The following is an 18,910-nucleotide window of genomic DNA, read 5'->3' as shown; positions in this document are numbered from 1 at the left end:
GTAGAAATTTGTTTAATTTCATTATTCAATTCTAATTTCGCATAATAGCTGTGGCCAACCTGTACCACGGCGCTGAATGGACGGCATGATCCGTACCCAGCTGTTCCCCATGAAGAGGACAATGAAAGGCCGCTCCAAAATGATGACCTCATGGTGAATGGAAGATGCTATATCCTCATCCTCACTTCAGCGGGGAATCCTCCTTCTGCGGTCCCCGCTCCTTCCCCTTTTTTTCCCCCTCCCAAAAGGGTTTTCTGGGGGGGGGGGGGGTTCAGACCAGGGGAAGCTGTTGATTTCTGTGGCCCGGTCGACGCACAGTTCCGGGCGTATGCGCTTCTCAAGAACGAGAACTTCCCCGCGAGTCACATGAGCAACATCTGGCTGAACGTGTGGCTGCCCACTTTCACTTCTGCATAACTTTGCTCCGGTAAGTCATCAGCGGGAGTCGGACGCACTTTTCTTTGGGGTTGTTTGCTCCTCGTCCGAACTAGCGGCTGCCCCGGATCCCTCCTCCTCCTCCTCCTCCTCCTCCTCCTCCAGCATGGTACTGTACAGCGGTTTGTTTACGTTCCACCGGGGCTTCGCTTGTGCCGGATCCTGCCGCACACGTCCCTACACCGGCACCTGTTTGAGGGCTGTGTGGAAACGTTCCCCGTTTCCCCGCGCGAAACACATAGAAATCTCGTGTTTTTGGATTAGTATTATTATCATTATTATTATTGTTATTTTATTATTTTTTTAATTTGTTTATTTATTCATTTATTTTTGATTTCACGGCTCTACCCGACTCGGAATAGCGTCGCCGGAATTGGATTCGCACCTGTCTCCCTCTCCGACGGTACAGGCGACGCCGGGGGCCGCGGCGGCGGTGGCCCCCGGCAGGGGGCCGGACGTCGTTATCGCAGGTCTCCTCCACGGAACGCCACCCTGCGTGACGGACTGCGGTCACGCCGGCCCCCACTTCGAAAACCACGGTCTCGCTAGCCCCCACCCGCCCACCCAGCCACGTTGTTTTGCGGTGCGTGTATATATACCAGGCGTTGCGTTAAGAGCGCGTAAGCACCGATTTGAAATGAATCGCGACGACCCGGTGAACCTTCACCTCCATTCAGTCAACAAGTGGATGAATAAATAAACAAGCAAATCAATCCAAATACATATACAACTAAATAAAGCCAAATGAATAGTTATTGAATAGTAAAAACAATTGATAACAGCAGAAAAATATTCACTACCGCCTGCACATTGTGTTGCTGAATACAGATTGGAATTGGACGGAAACGCCCTGTTTCCCGAAAATCCCCCCCCCCCCCCCCCCCCCCCTCTTTAGACGCACAGAATTGCGTTGAGGACACCGCAAAGGTTTCCGAACGTTAATCAAAACGTGAATTTAAATTTGAAGTTGTCGACGAAGCCAAAGGATAACGTCATAAAATAACACTTTTCAAGTTCTCGCAACTCAAATAGGAAATGTAAAAAAAAATAATAATAATAATAATTCACACAAAACAACAGTTCGTAAAATGTAAACAGCACACGATCGCACGTTTCAAAGTCTGAAAATCTCACACGGACAAATAAGTCTGAGGAATAACACAATACTTAAATTGAAATAAATAGCTATTCCAATTTCTGACTGCTTCACAGTTGTATATGACAGCACCACTGCACTACAGTCATGGCATTAAAGAGACTTTGATTTTAAAAATCTGATAATAGTCATTATACTCTAAATTCAGGGGGAACAACCCGTTCATTTTGAAAATCAACATCATCGTGACATTGTGAGGTGGTCCACTATCATTCTGAAGTGGAATTGGTCCGATGACACAGTTTCCTTTTAATCCTTAACGTGAACTCAGATGAAATGATGCAGATTCTTGACACTTCAGAGGGCTTTCATTTCCACTCTCCTCGTTGCTCCGCGCGACCGGGGCGCGTGCGGAGCCGTGCTAGATTCACACACGTTCAAAAACATTTATGATTCCCCTTATTTATAGCTCCTCATGGAAGTGTTATCCCTGTGCATTTTGTACGCTTCTATCAGTTCAATGCTGTTATTGTAATGAACGCTGACTGAAGAATCTCAGTCGACTGACTGGTTTCCGACTGATGATTCGGCTCGTCGGCTTTCAGGGGGTAGCCCTATTATTATTATTATTTTTTTAGGTTTCCTAATTGAACGAAACAAAAACCGCCTTGTGAGTGCGTTGTGTATGCGCTCTACGGACGGATGTATACATTTTGCGTGCATGCTAAGAAAAGTGCTGATAATGCATAGAACTTGGAATCGAGAGTACGTCATTTCATGACCGATTGCAGTTGAACTCTTCTTTGTCTCCCCCCCCCCCATTTCAGGAGGTGTTGCGGCATGTCTTTATTCTCATACTCACTCAACTTCCTTCGCCTGTGAGAAGCAGAAATCCCGTCTTCTTCCCCTGCGACGACGTGAACGCCACTGCGGTAGACTGCTCATCCAGACCGCTCGTTCACATCCCCGTCATCAGGTCCAGCGCGGTCCTGTCCCTCGACTTGAGCCACACCAAGATAGAGAAAGTGGGACCGTACGCGTTCTCGGGTATGCAGAACCTGCAGACGTTGAAGATAATGGAGAATTGTCTACCTGGTATCATGAGAGCTTTGGATGACAGCTCGTGCAACGTACAAATCCACCCGGATGCCCTCAGGGGTCTACACCAGCTCCATTCTCTGTATCTGTCGGGCAACAGCCTCACCACCCTCCCCTGGTTGCCCAAAAGCCTGACTCTCCTCGATCTCGGAAGCAACCGCTTTTTTAACATCACCCACCCTTTCAACGCTCCCAATCTGGAGCAGCTGCTTCTCGATAAGAACTGTTTTTATGCGAACCCTTGCAACCAGTCGTTTCATATCGCCGAGGGCGTTTTAACGGAGCTCTCCAAGCTCAGAAACCTTACTCTCGGATACAACAACGTTACCTCCGTTCCGACGGGGCTCCCGCGCTCGCTGGAAAGCCTGGACCTAAGAGAGAACGCGATGACGGAGATCTTCGAGGGGGCATTCGCCGGCCTTCCCCGCCTCCGGTATCTAAATCTGGAGTGGAATTGTCAGCGTTGCGACCATGCGGCCCGGCCTTGTTTTCCTTGCCCCAACAACGACTCTCTCCGCCTACACCCAAACTCGCTGTACGCCGAGAACAGCTCCATTAGAACCCTGAGCCTGAGGGGAAACTCTTTGCGCGATTTTCCGGTGGGCCTTTTCCTCCCTCTGACTCGTTTAGAAATCCTGGACCTGTCCGACAACCTCCTGGCATACACCATCGGCAACGGCACCTTCTTCTCGGAGCTAAAGCACCTCACGTGGATCAGCCTCATCTATAACTATAAGCCGCTGTGTACGTTTCCTCGTCTGACACTCTCGCCGCATCTCGGCAGCGTCGCAAACCTGACGACCCTCCTCCTCAGCGGGAACTTTTTCCGGAGCGTCTCGGGCGACAGCCTGGAGGTCCTGTCCGGGCTTCATAAGCTGAAGACGCTGGAGATGAGGATGAATTTCATCAGCTATTGCAACATGAGCGCTCTGAGGCGGTTTCCCTCGCTCACGAGAGTCGACCTCTCCCAGAACATGCTGAACTTTCTCCCGCGCCCCCTGAACAACTCCGCCGGGCTCGCCTCGCAGGCCGGCTCTCGGGGTGGCGGCCCTTTCGCGTTCTCGGAGCCGTCCGTCCCGCCGCCAGCCGTCGTAGACGAGGCGGACGCCGAGGCTTTGTTATGGGAGATACCTGACACAAACATGTTGGAAGACATACCGACGATGTGGCAACTCAAAAATTATTATTGCCAACGCAACCTCACATTTGACATTTCCCAAAATAACATTCTCTTCCTCGATAAAGTTATATTTGTCGGTATGGAAGAGGCCATATGTTTGGACCTTTCCTACAATTACATGAGCCAGACTTTGACCGGTGGGATCTTTGATTACCTTAAAAACTTAGTTTATCTCGATATGTCATTCAACAGAATTGACCTGTACTATCAAGAAGCTTTCGCTGAGCTCAACGCCACTCTGAAGGTACTGGACCTGAGTAACAACGAGTTCCACTTCCTGATGAGGGGCATGGGGCATCGGTTTGAGTTCCTCTCCAATCTCCGTCAATTGGAATTCTTAAGCATGGCAAATAACGGTATTGGGATGCGGATCAATCAAAGGTTGAAGAGCAGCTCTCTCAAGTATCTGTACTTCTCTGGTAATCGTCTGGATATTATGTGGGGCTCGTACGGCAACAACTACGCGCATTTTTTCCAGGACCTCACAAACCTAACCTACCTGGACATTTCTCAGAACCAGCTGGCGTCCCTCTCGCCGGATGTTCTCTGTAACTTACCGCGGCAAATTGAGGCCGTCATCATCAGCAATAACGACATTGACTATTTTCCGTGGGAGAACATCACGGTGCTGAGCAATCTCCGCCACCTGAACCTCAGTGGGAACCTCATTGCCTCTTTGCCCGACGTACTTATCGGATTCGGACCGAATTTCGCTCTCTTGGACCTCAGCGTCAACAAGATTAGCTCCCTCCCGGAGAACTTTTTTCGGCAGGCCAGAGCTCTGAGCCACCTCTACCTCAGCGACAACAGCCTGAAAGAGCTCGACCTCCAGTTCCTCCCGGCCCCGCTGAAGTTCGGCAGCGCCCTCCATAAACTCACCCTGCATGGGAACCCCTTCAAGTGTGACTGCGAAAACACCGGGTTCGCCGATTTTCTCCGCACCAGTCTGGTCGATATTCCCTACCTCACCACCTCCTTTAACTGCGAATACCCGGAGTCCCAGCAGGGTCAGAACGTGCTGACCATCGAGCGGCGTTCCTGCCAGGATATATACGGGAACATCGCCTTCCTCTTCAGCTCCTTCGTCGTTGTTGCCTTCACTCTTCTGCCCCTGTTGAGGCATCTCTTCGGCTGGGACCTGTGGTACTGCTTGCACGTCCTTTGGGCCGGGCAAAAGGGCTACTCCCTCCTCCCCGGGAGCAACTCGCACAAACACTACGACGCCTGTGTGGTGTTTGACACGGAGAACGAGGCCGTGAGGGACTGGGTCTACAACGAGCTCGGTGTCCAGTTGGAGAAATCCGGCTATCGAAGGTTCTCCCTCTGTCTGGAGGAGCGAGACTGGATTCCCGGGCTCTCCCGAATCGAGAATCTCCATAACGCTGTCTACGGCAGCGTGAAGACGGTGTTTGTGCTGTCCAGCTGCGGGAGTAACTTCGTCGACGGCGTGACGATGAACGGGACGGTGCGCCAGGCTTTTTTCATGGTTCAGCAGAGGCTTCTGGATGATAAGGTACGCGGCTTTTTTTTTTTTTTTTACCTTTTAATTTCTGTCATATCTTCTTATTCCTTCTTTTTTAATCGTGTGCATTCCCCGTCGCCTATTATGTGCTGTAGTCGGTGTTGTCCAGTAAATCTTTTAATTTTTTTTAAATTTCTTTTTATTTCATCTTCATCAGGTGGATGTAGCGGTGCTTGTTCTGTTGGACAAGACGTTCCCCAAGCTAAAGTACCTCCAACTAAGGAAGCGTTTGTGCGAAAAGTCGGTTATGTCTTGGCCCGTAAACCCAAGGGCCCAGCCGCTGTTTTGGAACAGAATGAGGATGGTGTTGTCCTCGGATAATCTCCAATTCTATGACAACAACGTCAGCGCGGGTTTCATGTAACTCTTTACTCCGATCCTGGCTACACCATTCAGAACACATAATTGTGGTTGCAAAAAGAGGATTCTCCCATGTTATAATAAATGCTGTCAACCAGCCAAGCCAAATGACCATCAAGAGAAAAGTCATTTGACAGTTTTTGTTTTGACAGTCTGAATTGTAGGTTTTAAAAAAGATCATAAATGTAAAACAAAGTTATTCCTTACCTTACTTATATATACTGTATTTTATCTGTAATTAATGCCTTTTTGTGTTCTGTTTGATAAATTAAACTCCCCACATGTGCAACGTTGTGGGACAATCTATGATTCGGTTCACAATTAGCTTTTCATGGGAACGCCAAAAGGAGAAGTATGTAAAAGAAATAAATGACGTAAAAAAAACCAACTTCCTCATCCACCAAAAAACAACGGCAATTTTCAGTTTTCAGTTCCATCCGCGTCCCTGCTTCCTCTCAGGATGTCCCGTGACATGAGGCGGGCTGAAATGCCCGGGAAAGTTTCTTGGTGTGTTGGAGGGGGGGGCTGACAGCGGTATATCCGGAGACAGACATCTTGATTTGGGCTCCTTTCGCCGAAAACATTTGGATGCGTACGATTGGTGGGAGTGTGAAGCCTTGCACGGCGCGCTGTGAACGGGCTCCCGCCTGGTTAATGCCGCATTCCCCTGGAGGCACAAGTGGGAAAGTGCAATCTCTGCAAGAGGAACGGGCACTCGGAACGGGCACTCGGAACGGGCACTCGGATCCCTCGGACCCAAGTCCGTTGAGGTAACGACCCGGCGTCACAATCCCCATTAAAACATGTCGAACTTTGGTCGAAACTGCTCAGTGGTTTGAGAAGTCACATGTTTGCCGGACGGACGCACTTTTGACAGCACTGCAGGTTTCCATGTTTTCGCAAACAAGGGGCAACGGAACGCATTGAGCTCGGAAGCGGGGGCCGCCAAAACGTCATTTCCAATTAAATGTCGCAGCGATAAATGTTAAAAAACAAATGAAACAGAATAAAAATAATACAAATTATACAAATAATAAAACACGATAACACAAATATTTTGTATTGGGATTATTGACATAAAACAAAAACATATTCCCGAATCATTTTTATATTGTATAATATCGTTTTTTGGGGTTTTTTTTTTGCCATGTGAGTGACCAGAGGAAGCATTTTCTTTTTTTTCCTAATCGTGGCTGCGATGCCGCCGCGCGGGTCATGCGCGCCCCCGCTCGGCTTCGGGGGCGGGGGAGCTCGTGCCCGCCCGCGTGCCGCCTCCACCGCAGGAGGACCGGTCAGACGCGAGCCGAGCGCAGCCGAGCGCAGCCGAGCGCAGCCGAGCCCAGCCGAGCCCAGCCGAGAGGAGCCGAGCCCAGCCGAGACGAGACGAGCCGGCGATGAGGTCACGGAGCCCGGAGGCTGCAGCGGGTGCGAAGCGGACTGGCCGCGCGGTGATGGAGAGCGTCCATCCCGGTTGAGGTAGGACGCCGCAAGTGTTTTAAACTCACCTGGGCGCCCACTCGCGGGGCGGGGCGGGGCGGGGCGCGGGGGTTCGCTTGGGGAATCGAACTAAAAAAATGAGAGTGCACGCCCCGCAGTCATAGCGGCTTAACCCTTATGTAATGTACCAACTCGTGCGGTCCGTGCGCTGTGAGGAAACAACTAATCCCCGCTGCCCCGCTCGTAGTAGAGTTATTTCTCTCACGGGCCGCCCCTGCGTGGTCGCCCGCACGGCGGCGCGTTAAACGGCACCGCGCGGTTTATTCCCGGACAGGTGCGTTCGAACGAGCACAAACGCGACGCCCGCGTCCTCGTCGCGGCGGCAACTTGTCGGCGGCAGCAACAGCTGGCCGCCCCGCTCCGTCGCCGGGACGCGCGCGTTGGCGTTGCGGGTGTGCGTGGAAAAAGTGCGTTGAAACATTGGGTTCAGGCTCTGCCGACGCGGTTCAACCGGTGGGCAGATTTTGCAAACTTCGCCGGTCGAGGCGGCCCGCTTGTTTGACGCCACACACACACACACACGCACGCACGCACGCACGCACGCACACACACACACACACACACACACACACACACACACACACACACACACACACACACACACACACACACACGCACGCACGCACGCACACACACACACACGCACGCACACACTACATTTAGGAATAACGAATATAGGCCAACCAGAAACACTCTTCCTAATCATTATGAAGCCGTCGTGACAGTCGTCTTCATAGTAGTGGGGGACATGCAGATGTCGCCTTTATGCGTTGATTCCAAACGGCATCGCAGGTTCAGTTTCAGAGCCGGGACATACATTCTGCTTTTTCGCCAGAATTAAAAGGAGATTTGCCTCCTGCTCCGTCGGAAAGGCTTAATTCATTGTCTCTGATACAATGATGGATGGAGGATTGGCAGCTGGGGGCTGAGTGACAAGCACGGTTGACCAATCTCTCAGTTGCATCCCGAGTAGTGACTCCCCACACCCTATCCTCTTAGATTAGAGGAGGGATTATGAATTGGATTTGCATCCGCTTTGTGGACAGTCCCCAGGGTCTGAGCCAAGGAATTGGCCTGTTTGGGTTGTACTGTATGTATGCATGTTTTTTGGACTTACATTAGTAGATAGAAATCGTTTTTCTTTTAATTGAGTACTGCACAAACGCATGTGGCCAATGCTTATGTGAATGTTGGAGATCTTAGCACAGATATGGTCCAAATTAGGCATGTGATATTTTTTAAATGTGAAGGTTTTTACTTTGATGTAGTTCCTTAAAGTCTGAGGTAACGTGGATGTACTGTGTTTTCGCTGGTTCGCAGGCAGATGTGTGTGTGTGTGTGTGTGTGTGTGTGTGTGTGTGTGTGTGTGTGTGTGTGTTCACCCTGGACGTGTCGATTTAGGAGGTGCAGGGCTTTTTTTTGAGTCGGTCGAAGCAGAGGTAGAGGTTGTGGAAAGCAGACTCAGTGGCTCAGTAGCTCTGTCCGTGGTGCTGAAATTCTGAGGCTGCACAGCGTCTCTTTGCGAGGGCTTCCGTCATCCCAAATAACACCGTAAAGCTTTCTAAATTTGGTGAATAAAAAATAGTGGACTTACTTATTTTGCAGCCGATATTCTATAGTTAAACAAGCAATCCTTTCTCATTCTCTTGACAAAACGAAACTATTAGAGGGGGACTAAATTGTACAGCACTATTATATTGTAGTTATTGTATTATTATATGATATACTATTATATTGACAAATTGTGTCCAGAGGCCATAGAGGTCATGGGCAGACAGTGTGCAGCATTATGTGATCTTAATAATTAAGTGTATTTTAATGCTTGAACCCGTATAAAACAACCACACCATCTTGCGTGATGCGATCTAAAGGGGATGTTATGTGGACTGGGGAAATATTTGTTTCTCATAACATGCTCTGTATATTTATTCTTCTCCATCCTGTCTAGAACCAATGATGCCCTGCATTATAGCTAGAACCATCAGAGTACCAGCCTGTCTGTCTGGAAACCCTGCAACGGAAAGTCACTGCCACCTTCTACGAAAGCCATTAAAGACTAAAAGCTCTTCAGCTATCTGCCCTTATCATGACCAGTTGGTTATAGACAGGTGAAAATTGAGAAGCCAATAGGAAGCCTCGTTTTAAAATTTACAGCGTATATGTCGTTCCTCAAAGGGAAATGAACATCTTACCAGGCATAATAGTTTATTCTCAGACATACTGTTTTGCCAGGTAAGCCATGCCTTTAAACATTAGAGCCAAGCCCTCGCAGAACAAGCTGCCCACCGGGTCAAAGGCCGGTGGACACACTGATGGCAGCTCATCCCATTCACGCTTCTCCAGGTCCCCCAAGCAGGTCAAGGGGAAGCAGGCTTCCAGCTCTGTTCCAGGCTGCCGCTCAGGGCTGGAGCCAGGCTCAGTATCAGGGGGTGGTCCGGCACCAGCCTCTAAATTAGCTGGACGTCAAGGCTCAGCCTCAAAGCCAGGGCCGAAGACTAAACCCAGCACATCCACCGACACAAGAACAGCGACTGGTTCAGAAACAGCTCCGGGGGGTAAAACGTTGTCTATGGAGAACATCCAGTCTCTAAGCGCTGCCTATGCTACTTCCGGCACCATGTACCCCAGTGGTCGGGAGGCCCTGGAACCCTCGGGGGGATATCCTAAAGGCACCATGACGCTGGGTAGGACCACCAGCCGCACCTCACACACTGGCCGCTCAATAGCCATGGGCAGCAGCCCAAACATCACGTCCTCTGTGCCGCCTCACCAGCCGGACCCCTACGGCGACCACAACAATCACCTCCTCCCCGGGGGGTCCTCGAGCCTGAGACGCCAGTCTGGGAGACATCCACACGGTCCGGACAGTGTCGGACGCGGGGAGGGGTCCTCGCCGGATCTCCAAGCTCAGCTAAGAGAACTTCAGCGAGAGAACGAACAGCTGAGGAGGGAGATGGACGGAGGCAGGGATGGACGGATGGCCTCCAGTGTGAACAGTGTGAACTTTTGGAGCCCGGAGGTGAAAAGAGACAGGGGCGGGGTTAGGCGGGAGGAGGGAGCGAGGACCTCTATCCTGAAGGACCAGTACAGGGCTAACCATGAGGACTGCCAGGTGAGAAAACTATCACCGTTTAACATGCCAAAATTGATGATAATAATGAATCCATTAAAAAAACCAATCTTCTTTACCCTTTATTCATGAATATACCTTAAAAATTAAACGAGTAATAAAGATACCATTTTATGTTTCTTGATGCCATGTTTGCGAGCATTCGAGGCGGCACCCAGATTCGATAAAAGCTCCAAGCTACCCCGTGAGGGACAGTTTGTTGTCTTGCCCCATCCCCGCCTCCCGTTGTCTGGTTGTCTTTCTGTCTGCCCAGTCACATCCTTTGGCCCTTCCTCATTTTTTGTTTTTATATGTTGGCATAATGCCCGTCCCTCTGCATTTCTGGCCCTGACGATACAAGGACAAAACTTGTCCTTGTGTCATTCTCTTCCTGCGTTTTATGCGTCTGCGTTTCTCCACGGAGGTAGAAGTACCTCCGTGAGGCGGCCGATTTCGGGTTTTAGAGTCAAAAGAGCAGAGCCGGTGCAGGTGAGCGGCCAGCAGATGAGTTCACCCCCTCGTGTCGATTCACAAATCCAGACGCTATAGGATGGCTTTTACTTTCTGAACCTGGAATGTCTTATTCTCAGTTTGTCACTATCGCTATCATTTGTCAGCGACATTAGATATCTCAGCCCCCCCCCGCCTTTCTCACCTACGTCTCTTTTTCGCTCCTTCTCCCTCTCTCTCTCTCTCTCACACACATATTTCACTTTTTGTGTCAAATACTTAATCAAGACTCTTTCATCTCTTTGTCCTTGTATCCCCGTAACCAAGGAGCCGCGGCTGTATTCATATTTATAACGTTGCTCATCTCAGGCCGTCACAAGACAAGGCGAACACCCCCACAAGCGCATTTCTACGTACTTACGGGCTGTTTCGAATCCTCTCCACACTTCACGCTCTCGGGAGGGAATTTAAGGGCCGGTGTTGATTGATTTGTGGATAATACGCGTGCCTCAAAGCGCACCCCGTTACCCGAGCGACGCCGAGTTCTGCTTCCCCTTTCGCAAATTCACGAACACACGCGTGTACACAGGCCGACACCAACACGCCAACAGAGCGCGCCTTGAGAGCTCTCCGTTTGGAGGACTCAAAGCGGCGAGGGAAGGAAAAGGTCATCTGCCAACGTCTGTGCGTTGGGCCAGCTTGTCCTGGCTTCACCTCCTCTGTGATACAGGATGCGGGTTCTCCTCTCCCCCCCCCCCCCCCCTTTTTTTTTTTACCACATCACAGGACTTTCCTCATGTCTGCTCATCTCTTGCTCTCGCGTTCTCTCTCTCTCACACACACACACACACACACACACACACACTCACACACAGCTTCTCTTAGAGACAATTCAACTTGAGTCGATAGAGGATTAACCTGTGCTGCCCTTATCGATCAATGATAAAATCGCTACAAACCCCATTTCATCTTTTGCGATTCCCTCTCATATCGGTTTATGACCTTATCACATTGCAGCAGATCAGTTCCTGGCACCGCGTGTTCCGGGGGTCCTCAACCCCTTTTTGGTCCACGAGCCGGTTTTTTTTTTGGGTCCCAAAATTGTTGCGACCATAACAATTTGAGGGTGAGATGTATTTTCTACTTTTATTATTATTTGGGAGCCAGCACTCATTTTTATGCATTACAATTCACATGGGGCCTATAAGCAACAAATTGAGGCTAATAAGGAGGAGAGAAATGAGGATCTTTCTTGCTCTACTTTCAAAACCGACACGGATATTCCACATTGCACCACACTGCACATGTTGAGCAACTATTTCATGCGATTTGAGTATAGCATTGTCTACTTTTATTATATTGTATGGAGGGAGCTTCAATGGATTACATAGATATGAAATGTTTCAAATGTTTTTAAATATTTATGAAAAATATTTCAATCAATTATCAATTTCTCAGTCCTAGAAATGTCCCACGACCTAGTAACGATGAAGCTTCATTGTCATTTTTTGTGTGTCTACGTCTCAGATTTTCCCTCATAGCCTCATGTTCCTCCCCGCACTTTATTTGGTTATTATTCTTCTCAAGCCCTCTCCTGTGTCTCCTGCGCTTAGAGTGAGCCAAGCAGTAAGACAGTGTTGACAGTGGACCACACTCACATTAGCATAAGGAATGTCACCTTCTCCTTTAGCAGCAAGTGACCAGTGCTTTTCCCCTCACCATCTGTTTGTCAAGGGTGTGTATGTGAGTGTGTATTCTTGGGTGATGTGTGTATGGGTCTCGTATGCATGAGTGTCAGTGCGTGTGCTTGCACACGTGTGTATGTGAACGCTCAGGCACGATGACGTGTTGTGCTCATCGGGGTTGTCCACCCACACTGGCTTGATATTCAGCGCCAGCTTGTTGCATTGATTATGTGAGTTCAAGCTCACCATCCTCCTACATCTCAAACTCGGTGTCCTTGGCACTCTCTGCCTCTCTGGACCTACACAGCAGAGTTAACGCGTTTCATATCTTGCCGCAATGGGTGCGAACTGCATTTCAGTTCTCAAGACAACAGGCCGGTATTGGGTGATATCACAGAATCAAAAAAAAAAAAAAAAGATTGAATACAGGAGTTGGCCATTGATATGTGATCCATCTTAAAAACAACAATACCGTCACAACATTTCTATCATATCTCAGCAACATAAAACCAGTTTGAGTCAATTTTGATATGATTTCCGACTCAAACAACAGGGAGGGTTGATATATAGTTGTTTAATATAGAGCGTAATGTTGTGTTTTAGTGTAACACTTTCCACACAGCTGAAATATCACACTCTTGTGTCTATTTTTGCTATGAATGAAATTGCAGTTTGAACATATTTAATTATTCATCTTCGACTGTTGAATGGATGCTGTTATCAAAATCAGTTTATTGTTTCATCCAATTCATTATGTGTATTTCCCCAAGAGCTGCTGGTTTTCCCCGAATAGCTCTTGTTTTGTGCATTTGTGCCAGATGTGAACAACAACATCATTTTTTTTATTTTATTTTTTTCATTTTGTCTGGTGTCCCTGGAGAAAACATCTTCTGCTCATAAGGTTGCCAGGTACTCTCTGTCTCCATGGTTCCAGGCACAAGAGCAGAGAATCTGTAGCCATCAGTCAGAAATTTGCAGCATATTATTATTATTTTTTTCAAATAAAAATATGTTGTGAATGTTGTTCTGTTCTTTTGAAATTCACCTGGTACAAATTTGCAGTCGTCCTCCCACCAAATCCTTATACACTTTCCCCTATAAGTAAATGCTCGCTCTCATTGGGAAGGGAAATGTCGTCACCTTGTGGACACTATGAACACATACAATCTAAATGACTGATGGCTCACGAAAGTATAAAATGTTAGGATAATTAAGACATTGTTAGAACCTGATGGGGAAAGTCATTTTCCACATCTTTTCTTTTTAAAATATTTGTGTTATACCAATATGTTCCTTTATCACAACACTCTGCTGCAGCCTGTGGATACAAGAAGAAACAAGGTGTGTCTTGAACATGATTACTTCTGGTGGTCTTGAATGTCCATGTGTTTCTTTGTGTGCTTTTGAATATTTTTTACATTTTTTTCTTGTTACAGACCGGATTCATACATTTTGTTCCCCCCTCTTCCTCTCCGAAGCACCTACCATTAACTGTGCAGGAGCTACAGGAGGAGCTGCGGGCTCACAGGGAGATGAACAATCGGTTGCAGCAGCAGCAGCAGCAGCAGCAGCAGCATCAGGTCAACTCCGGCTCCTACAGGGACCTCCACATGGACCAGCAGGACCACAGAGGGGCCGCCAGCCCTTGCTGCAGCCCCAGACAAGGCCTTCAATTCCCACCACAGTCAAAGCCTAGACAGAGCCCCAGAGCCAGCCCGTCCAACACCTTCAACCCGAGGCAGCAGCAGCAGCAGCCGCCGCCGCAGCAGCCGCGGCCAGCAGCAGCAGCAGCAGCAGCAGCAGCAGCAGCAGCAGCAGCAGCAGCAGCAGCAGCAGCAGCAGCAGCAGCAGCAGCAGCAGGCCGACATCATCATTCACAGCCCCGGGCATGGCCCCAACGCTAGTGGAGCCACGCAGAGACTCAGCCCAGCAAGCACCCTCCACCCTGGCCCCAGGACCAGCCCCAGCCCGCACTCCTACAGTATGCCAAGCGCTCAGGGTTTGGGGCCCAGTACCAGCCCCCTCCGGCCCTGCAGCCCCTGCCAGGTCCCTGGGTGCGATGGCTTCTCCTCGCCGCCGCCCTTGGATCCCTCGGATGAAAACTTATATCACCTGCAAACGGAGCACGAGCGTCAGGCAAAGGAGCTTTTCCTGTTGAGGAAGACGATGGAGGAGATGGAGATGAGGATCGACTCGCAGAAGAAGACGCTGGGCGCGCGGGATGAGAGCATCCAGAGGCTGCTGGAGATGCTGCAGGGCCAGAGCCATGGGGTCCGGGGCCACAAGGCTGGCATCATCACCATGGCAGCGCAGGAGGCCGAGGCCCAGCTGGAGAACATGCATGTCAGAGAGGTGGGTGATCTTTTTATTTTCTGCTTTCTCTACTCTTTGTGTGGCCTTCAAGAGGTGAAGAGATGACATGATCATATTTATTTTTATTTGTAATGTTGATACAATCTGATATAAACTTTGCATTTAAACAGACAGTTTATAGTTTACAGTTTATAACTTTTGATCTGAATGTTTTTTGCCGTGTGTAAGTTTGAAGCAGTGTGTTTAACAGCTCAGTAGGTATAATCACTGGGCCAGATTAACACAGAACGCTTTAAGCCTGTGTTCGGCGTTACACTTTAACACTATGGGCCTGTGTGTGTGTGTGAGAGAGGGTGTATGTGTTAAGCTCACGCTTGTGCGTGCACATAAGCCCATTGTGTATCGGTGTTAGTTCTCTCAGTCTTTCGTTGTTCCATCATATTTATGTGACACGGAGGAGCTTTTTTCAATTTCAATTTCATTTTACAACGTTGATTAAGCTCATACAGTAATACCTGAAGCTCATACACATATTCATATCCCACTTTTCAGAGTATTATGGAGTAAGGGTTTATACATTGCAACACAGTTGTGTGTGTGTGTGTGTGTGAGTGCGTGCGTGTGCGTGTGTCCATCTGACAACCTGGGTTTGGAATAGATTGCCCTTTGCTACTCACTCATGCCTTGTTTATTTTTAACTCTTAAATCTTCTTAGCCTTTAATTTCTCTGCCCCTCGGTCCACGTGTGTGTGTGTGTGTGTGTGTGTGTGTGTGTGTGTGTGTGTGTGTGTGTGTGTGTGTGTGTGTGTGTGTGTGTGTGTGTGTGCACGGTGCAGCATTGTGTGTTCCGATGTGTTATTTGCCTGTTGTGCTCAGTCAGAATGAATTTTAGTCTTTGTTTGAGAGCGGGCACATCTGGAGCCTGTCGGCTTAGCATTCCCTTTGAGGACACTCCCTCCCCTGCTCCAGGTGGCTGATGGGATATCCACCTGTTCCGAGTTGTTTGGTTGCTCTTGTCGGGAGGGACCGTGGCTGTTTCAGCCTGTGCTGAAATGTAACGGTACCGTTGCCATGCATGTGTGTACTTGTGTGCTTACGTGTGTGTGTGTATGTGTGTGTGTGTGTGTGTGTGTGTGGTATGAAGGACCTTGCCCGTGCGGTGTGTGTCAGAGGTGAGTACCTGCTCACACAGTCTCCCTCCATCATGCTATTTTTAACCTGTCTGACAGCTTAACACATGCCGTGTGTTGGGGTGGGGGGGGCGGGGCTGCTTGGTTCCAGGTGTGGAGGGAGAGAGAGGGAGAGGGGTGTGTGTGTGTGTGTGTGTGTGTGTGTGTGTGTGTGTGTGTGAGAGAGAGAGAGAGAGAGGGAAAGAGAGAGGGAGAGAGAGAGAGAGCGAGAGAGGCTGAAATGAGTGTTTTTCTAAGGTAGAAAAACAGAGTTTGTTTGTCTGAATATTAATCTATGATTAATGAGGGAAAACACACCGACCTCCCTGATTGAGAGGAGAGACGTGTTGTTGTTCTTGGATTTATTTTCTCTTCTTTTCTCTGAGGTGGAGATGGGGTGAAGGGGAGTCTGTCTGTGTGTGTGTGTGTGTGTGTGTGTGGGTGTGTGTGCGTGTGTGTGTGTGTGTGTGTGTGTGTGTGTGTGTGTGTGTGAGGGTGAGCAGTAGAATAAGAATGTTTGGCTTCCAAATAGCACTTGTGAACTCTAATTTAGCACTCAAATGTTTACCCATTTTAGCTCAGTTTTCTAATTTATCTATTATTTTTTTGATAATGATCACAATCCGCACTAGTGCTGGTTGAGGTGACATTTTCCATAATATCAACTTTCCAAATGAAAATAATGATGCACTTATGGTTCAGTGTCATACACATACAGACATAAACCCAAAATTGTAATGTCTTCTTGAATTTTTATAATAACTACATTTAGCAGAAGAGTGACCTCTTAAAGGACCTCGCTTGTGTCAATTTGGATTGTAGCACATTTACCTCAAACATTACCCCCATTTCCTGATGATCGCTCACATGTTTTAATTTTTTTATATTGTCCCCGTTGGCCACGTAATTGACCATTAAATATGCTTCTCAAAGTTACTCGAAAATGGTGCTCCCTCCTTTTCAAACCCATGCATGCATTGGACTACACCCACAGAGCTAACATATCTCTCAGTTAGTAAATAGCCCATAAACAAAGTCAATAGTTTAAACCAAAATCAATATTTAAATCAATATTTAATCATCTAAAAATGGGAGCTAGGGTCAGGACTAATGTAAACGATGTGTCCTGAAACATCAACAGGCTAAAATTCATTTAGATACCGTCCAGGTCAGACTGACAGGGGATAATAATAAAAGCAGAAACTTCTCTCGGCCTCGCTGGCTCAGCTCTTCCTTTAGGCGACATGGGCATCCCGAGGGGGGGGGGGGCGTGGCCAGGGAGCGATCGGGGAGCGTTTTTGTAATGCACGCCGACTGACAAAAAAACAAAAACAAAAAATGGCTGCTCCACTTAAAGAATCTCAGTCGACCGACGGGTTCCCGCCTGATCTTTAGACTCGTCAACTTTCAGGGGGCAGCCCTAAATAATTGAGTAAAAAACTGTGGGTTTTTTTTATCATCGCTGCAACGTGCACGCATGCGTGCAGTCTAGTGATTGGTCAACAATTGGGACCTCACCAAGATGGCAGCGTGTGCAGATGTAACTGACGTCACAACTTTATGGATGTCATGGATCCGACAAACCCACAGAGAAAATCAATAAGATATGTATTCGGGGCAGCTCCAACATGGCGTCGTTCGAGTTTCATCCAGATCGGTTCATTATTGTGGCGTCACACACAGATGTATGCTGCAACGGAGAAATTGTGATGCGCATGCACACGTTGTCAGAGTACACAGATCACGTGAGTCAATAACCCAAACCATACCAAGATACCGTCATGCACCGATATAGTCGTGATTGGACTTTAAAAAAAACAATATAAGATACAAACTCTTAACCATACAAAGTTATAAAGTGATAGGTATTATTTTGCCAGAAGACTATTGGATTAAACAGCACAGCGCATTAAACATAATATATAACGCTTATATATAAATATTGTGTATTAAAATAAGTAAACACTTCTGAGGACAACCGACATGCACCAAAGTAAGTTCTACAAAAAAAACTAACAATAACATCACTGTCAGAATTTATAGACATTCCAGAGATATCAATGTATACAAACTTCCTAAATTATATTTACTGCTAACAATAACCATATGTAAATACATTAAACAAGGATCATGTATTTATTGTCTATGTCTTTTGAAATATTTTCGTTCTTTTGTGTTTTTGGGTTCCCTTCCAGATGCCTCATAGAAGCCCAAATTCCAAGGCAGCAAAGAAACGATGGGCAGAACGTGCTGCTTTAGAGGTTAGCCACTCTTGTGTTAAAAATTATATATACTAAAATACTTTCTGAAACCTCTGAACAAAACTTTGAAAACTCTGGACAAAACTAATGTAAGGACTGCAAAAATCTCAAAAAGAACGACTGGATAAAACAGAAGTTGCTATAAAATCTCTGACCACATTTGATACAGATGAAGTTTCTTTAAATATACCTGTTGATCCTCCACACGTCCCGGGGATCTAGATGACGCTGGTGATGTCTTTATCAGGATATGAAAAAGACTTATAGAATAATAGACAATGTTTTTAGGAAGATATTCTATTGCAATATCAGAATTAAGAAGCTAAGACAACATTTGCATTAATGGACAGTATGCTGAAGTGCTTACTGGCTGTATTAGTGTTGAGAATTATGACTTTGCATGATGGAATAGAGCCACGCCAATAGGTAAAGCCATTCAGAGATCACGGGTAAATGATGCCGCATGCTTATGAACAATTCCTGGCAATACATGTTCAGTTATTAAGCAGGGATCATATTATGCAGTTGTAGATTCACACGCATGCAGCACAGTTGGAGTACCTCACCCAGCAGCATTGCAGAGAGTTGAAGCACAGTCGTCCATTGAACTTTAGGTATTGCTGCCTGCAACTATATTTGTTGTTATAATAATAATAATAATATAATAATAATGACAATAATAATTAGTGGTAGTAGTTGTAGCAAAAGTAGTAGTAGTAGTATTACTATTATCAT

General features: G+C 47.5%; 2 protein-coding genes across 2 annotated transcripts in view; both read left to right on the top strand.

The window, feature by feature from the left end:
- Nucleotides 1-85: 85 nt before the first annotated feature.
- On the top strand, nt 86-5,695 carry tlr9 (toll-like receptor 9; the record flags this gene model as incomplete). Its single annotated transcript, XM_080015223.1, has 3 exons — nt 86-153; nt 2,418-5,322; nt 5,489-5,695. The coding sequence occupies 3 exons, from the start codon at nt 86-88 to the stop codon at nt 5,693-5,695; spliced, it is 3,180 nt and encodes a 1,059-aa protein (XP_079871349.1).
- Nucleotides 5,696-9,427: 3,732 nt separating this feature from the next.
- LOC307241186 (ERC protein 2-like) overlaps nt 9,428-18,910 on the top strand; it is a gene marked incomplete at its 5' end in the record, with an annotated part of 125,583 nt that continues 116,100 nt past the window's right edge. The window contains 3 exons of the mRNA XM_080015222.1: nt 9,428-10,300; nt 13,869-14,171; nt 14,284-14,784. Coding sequence (XP_079871348.1) covers nt 9,428-10,300; nt 13,869-14,171; nt 14,284-14,784 — 1,677 coding nt within the window. The remainder of the gene's footprint in view (nt 10,301-13,868; nt 14,172-14,283; nt 14,785-18,910) is intronic.

The sequence above is a fragment of the Zeus faber genome (genome assembly GCF_960531495.2).
Source record: "Zeus faber genome assembly, chromosome: 15".
Lineage (NCBI taxonomy): Eukaryota > Metazoa > Chordata > Actinopteri > Zeiformes > Zeidae > Zeus > Zeus faber.
This window is presented reverse-complemented; position numbering and strand designations above follow the sequence as displayed.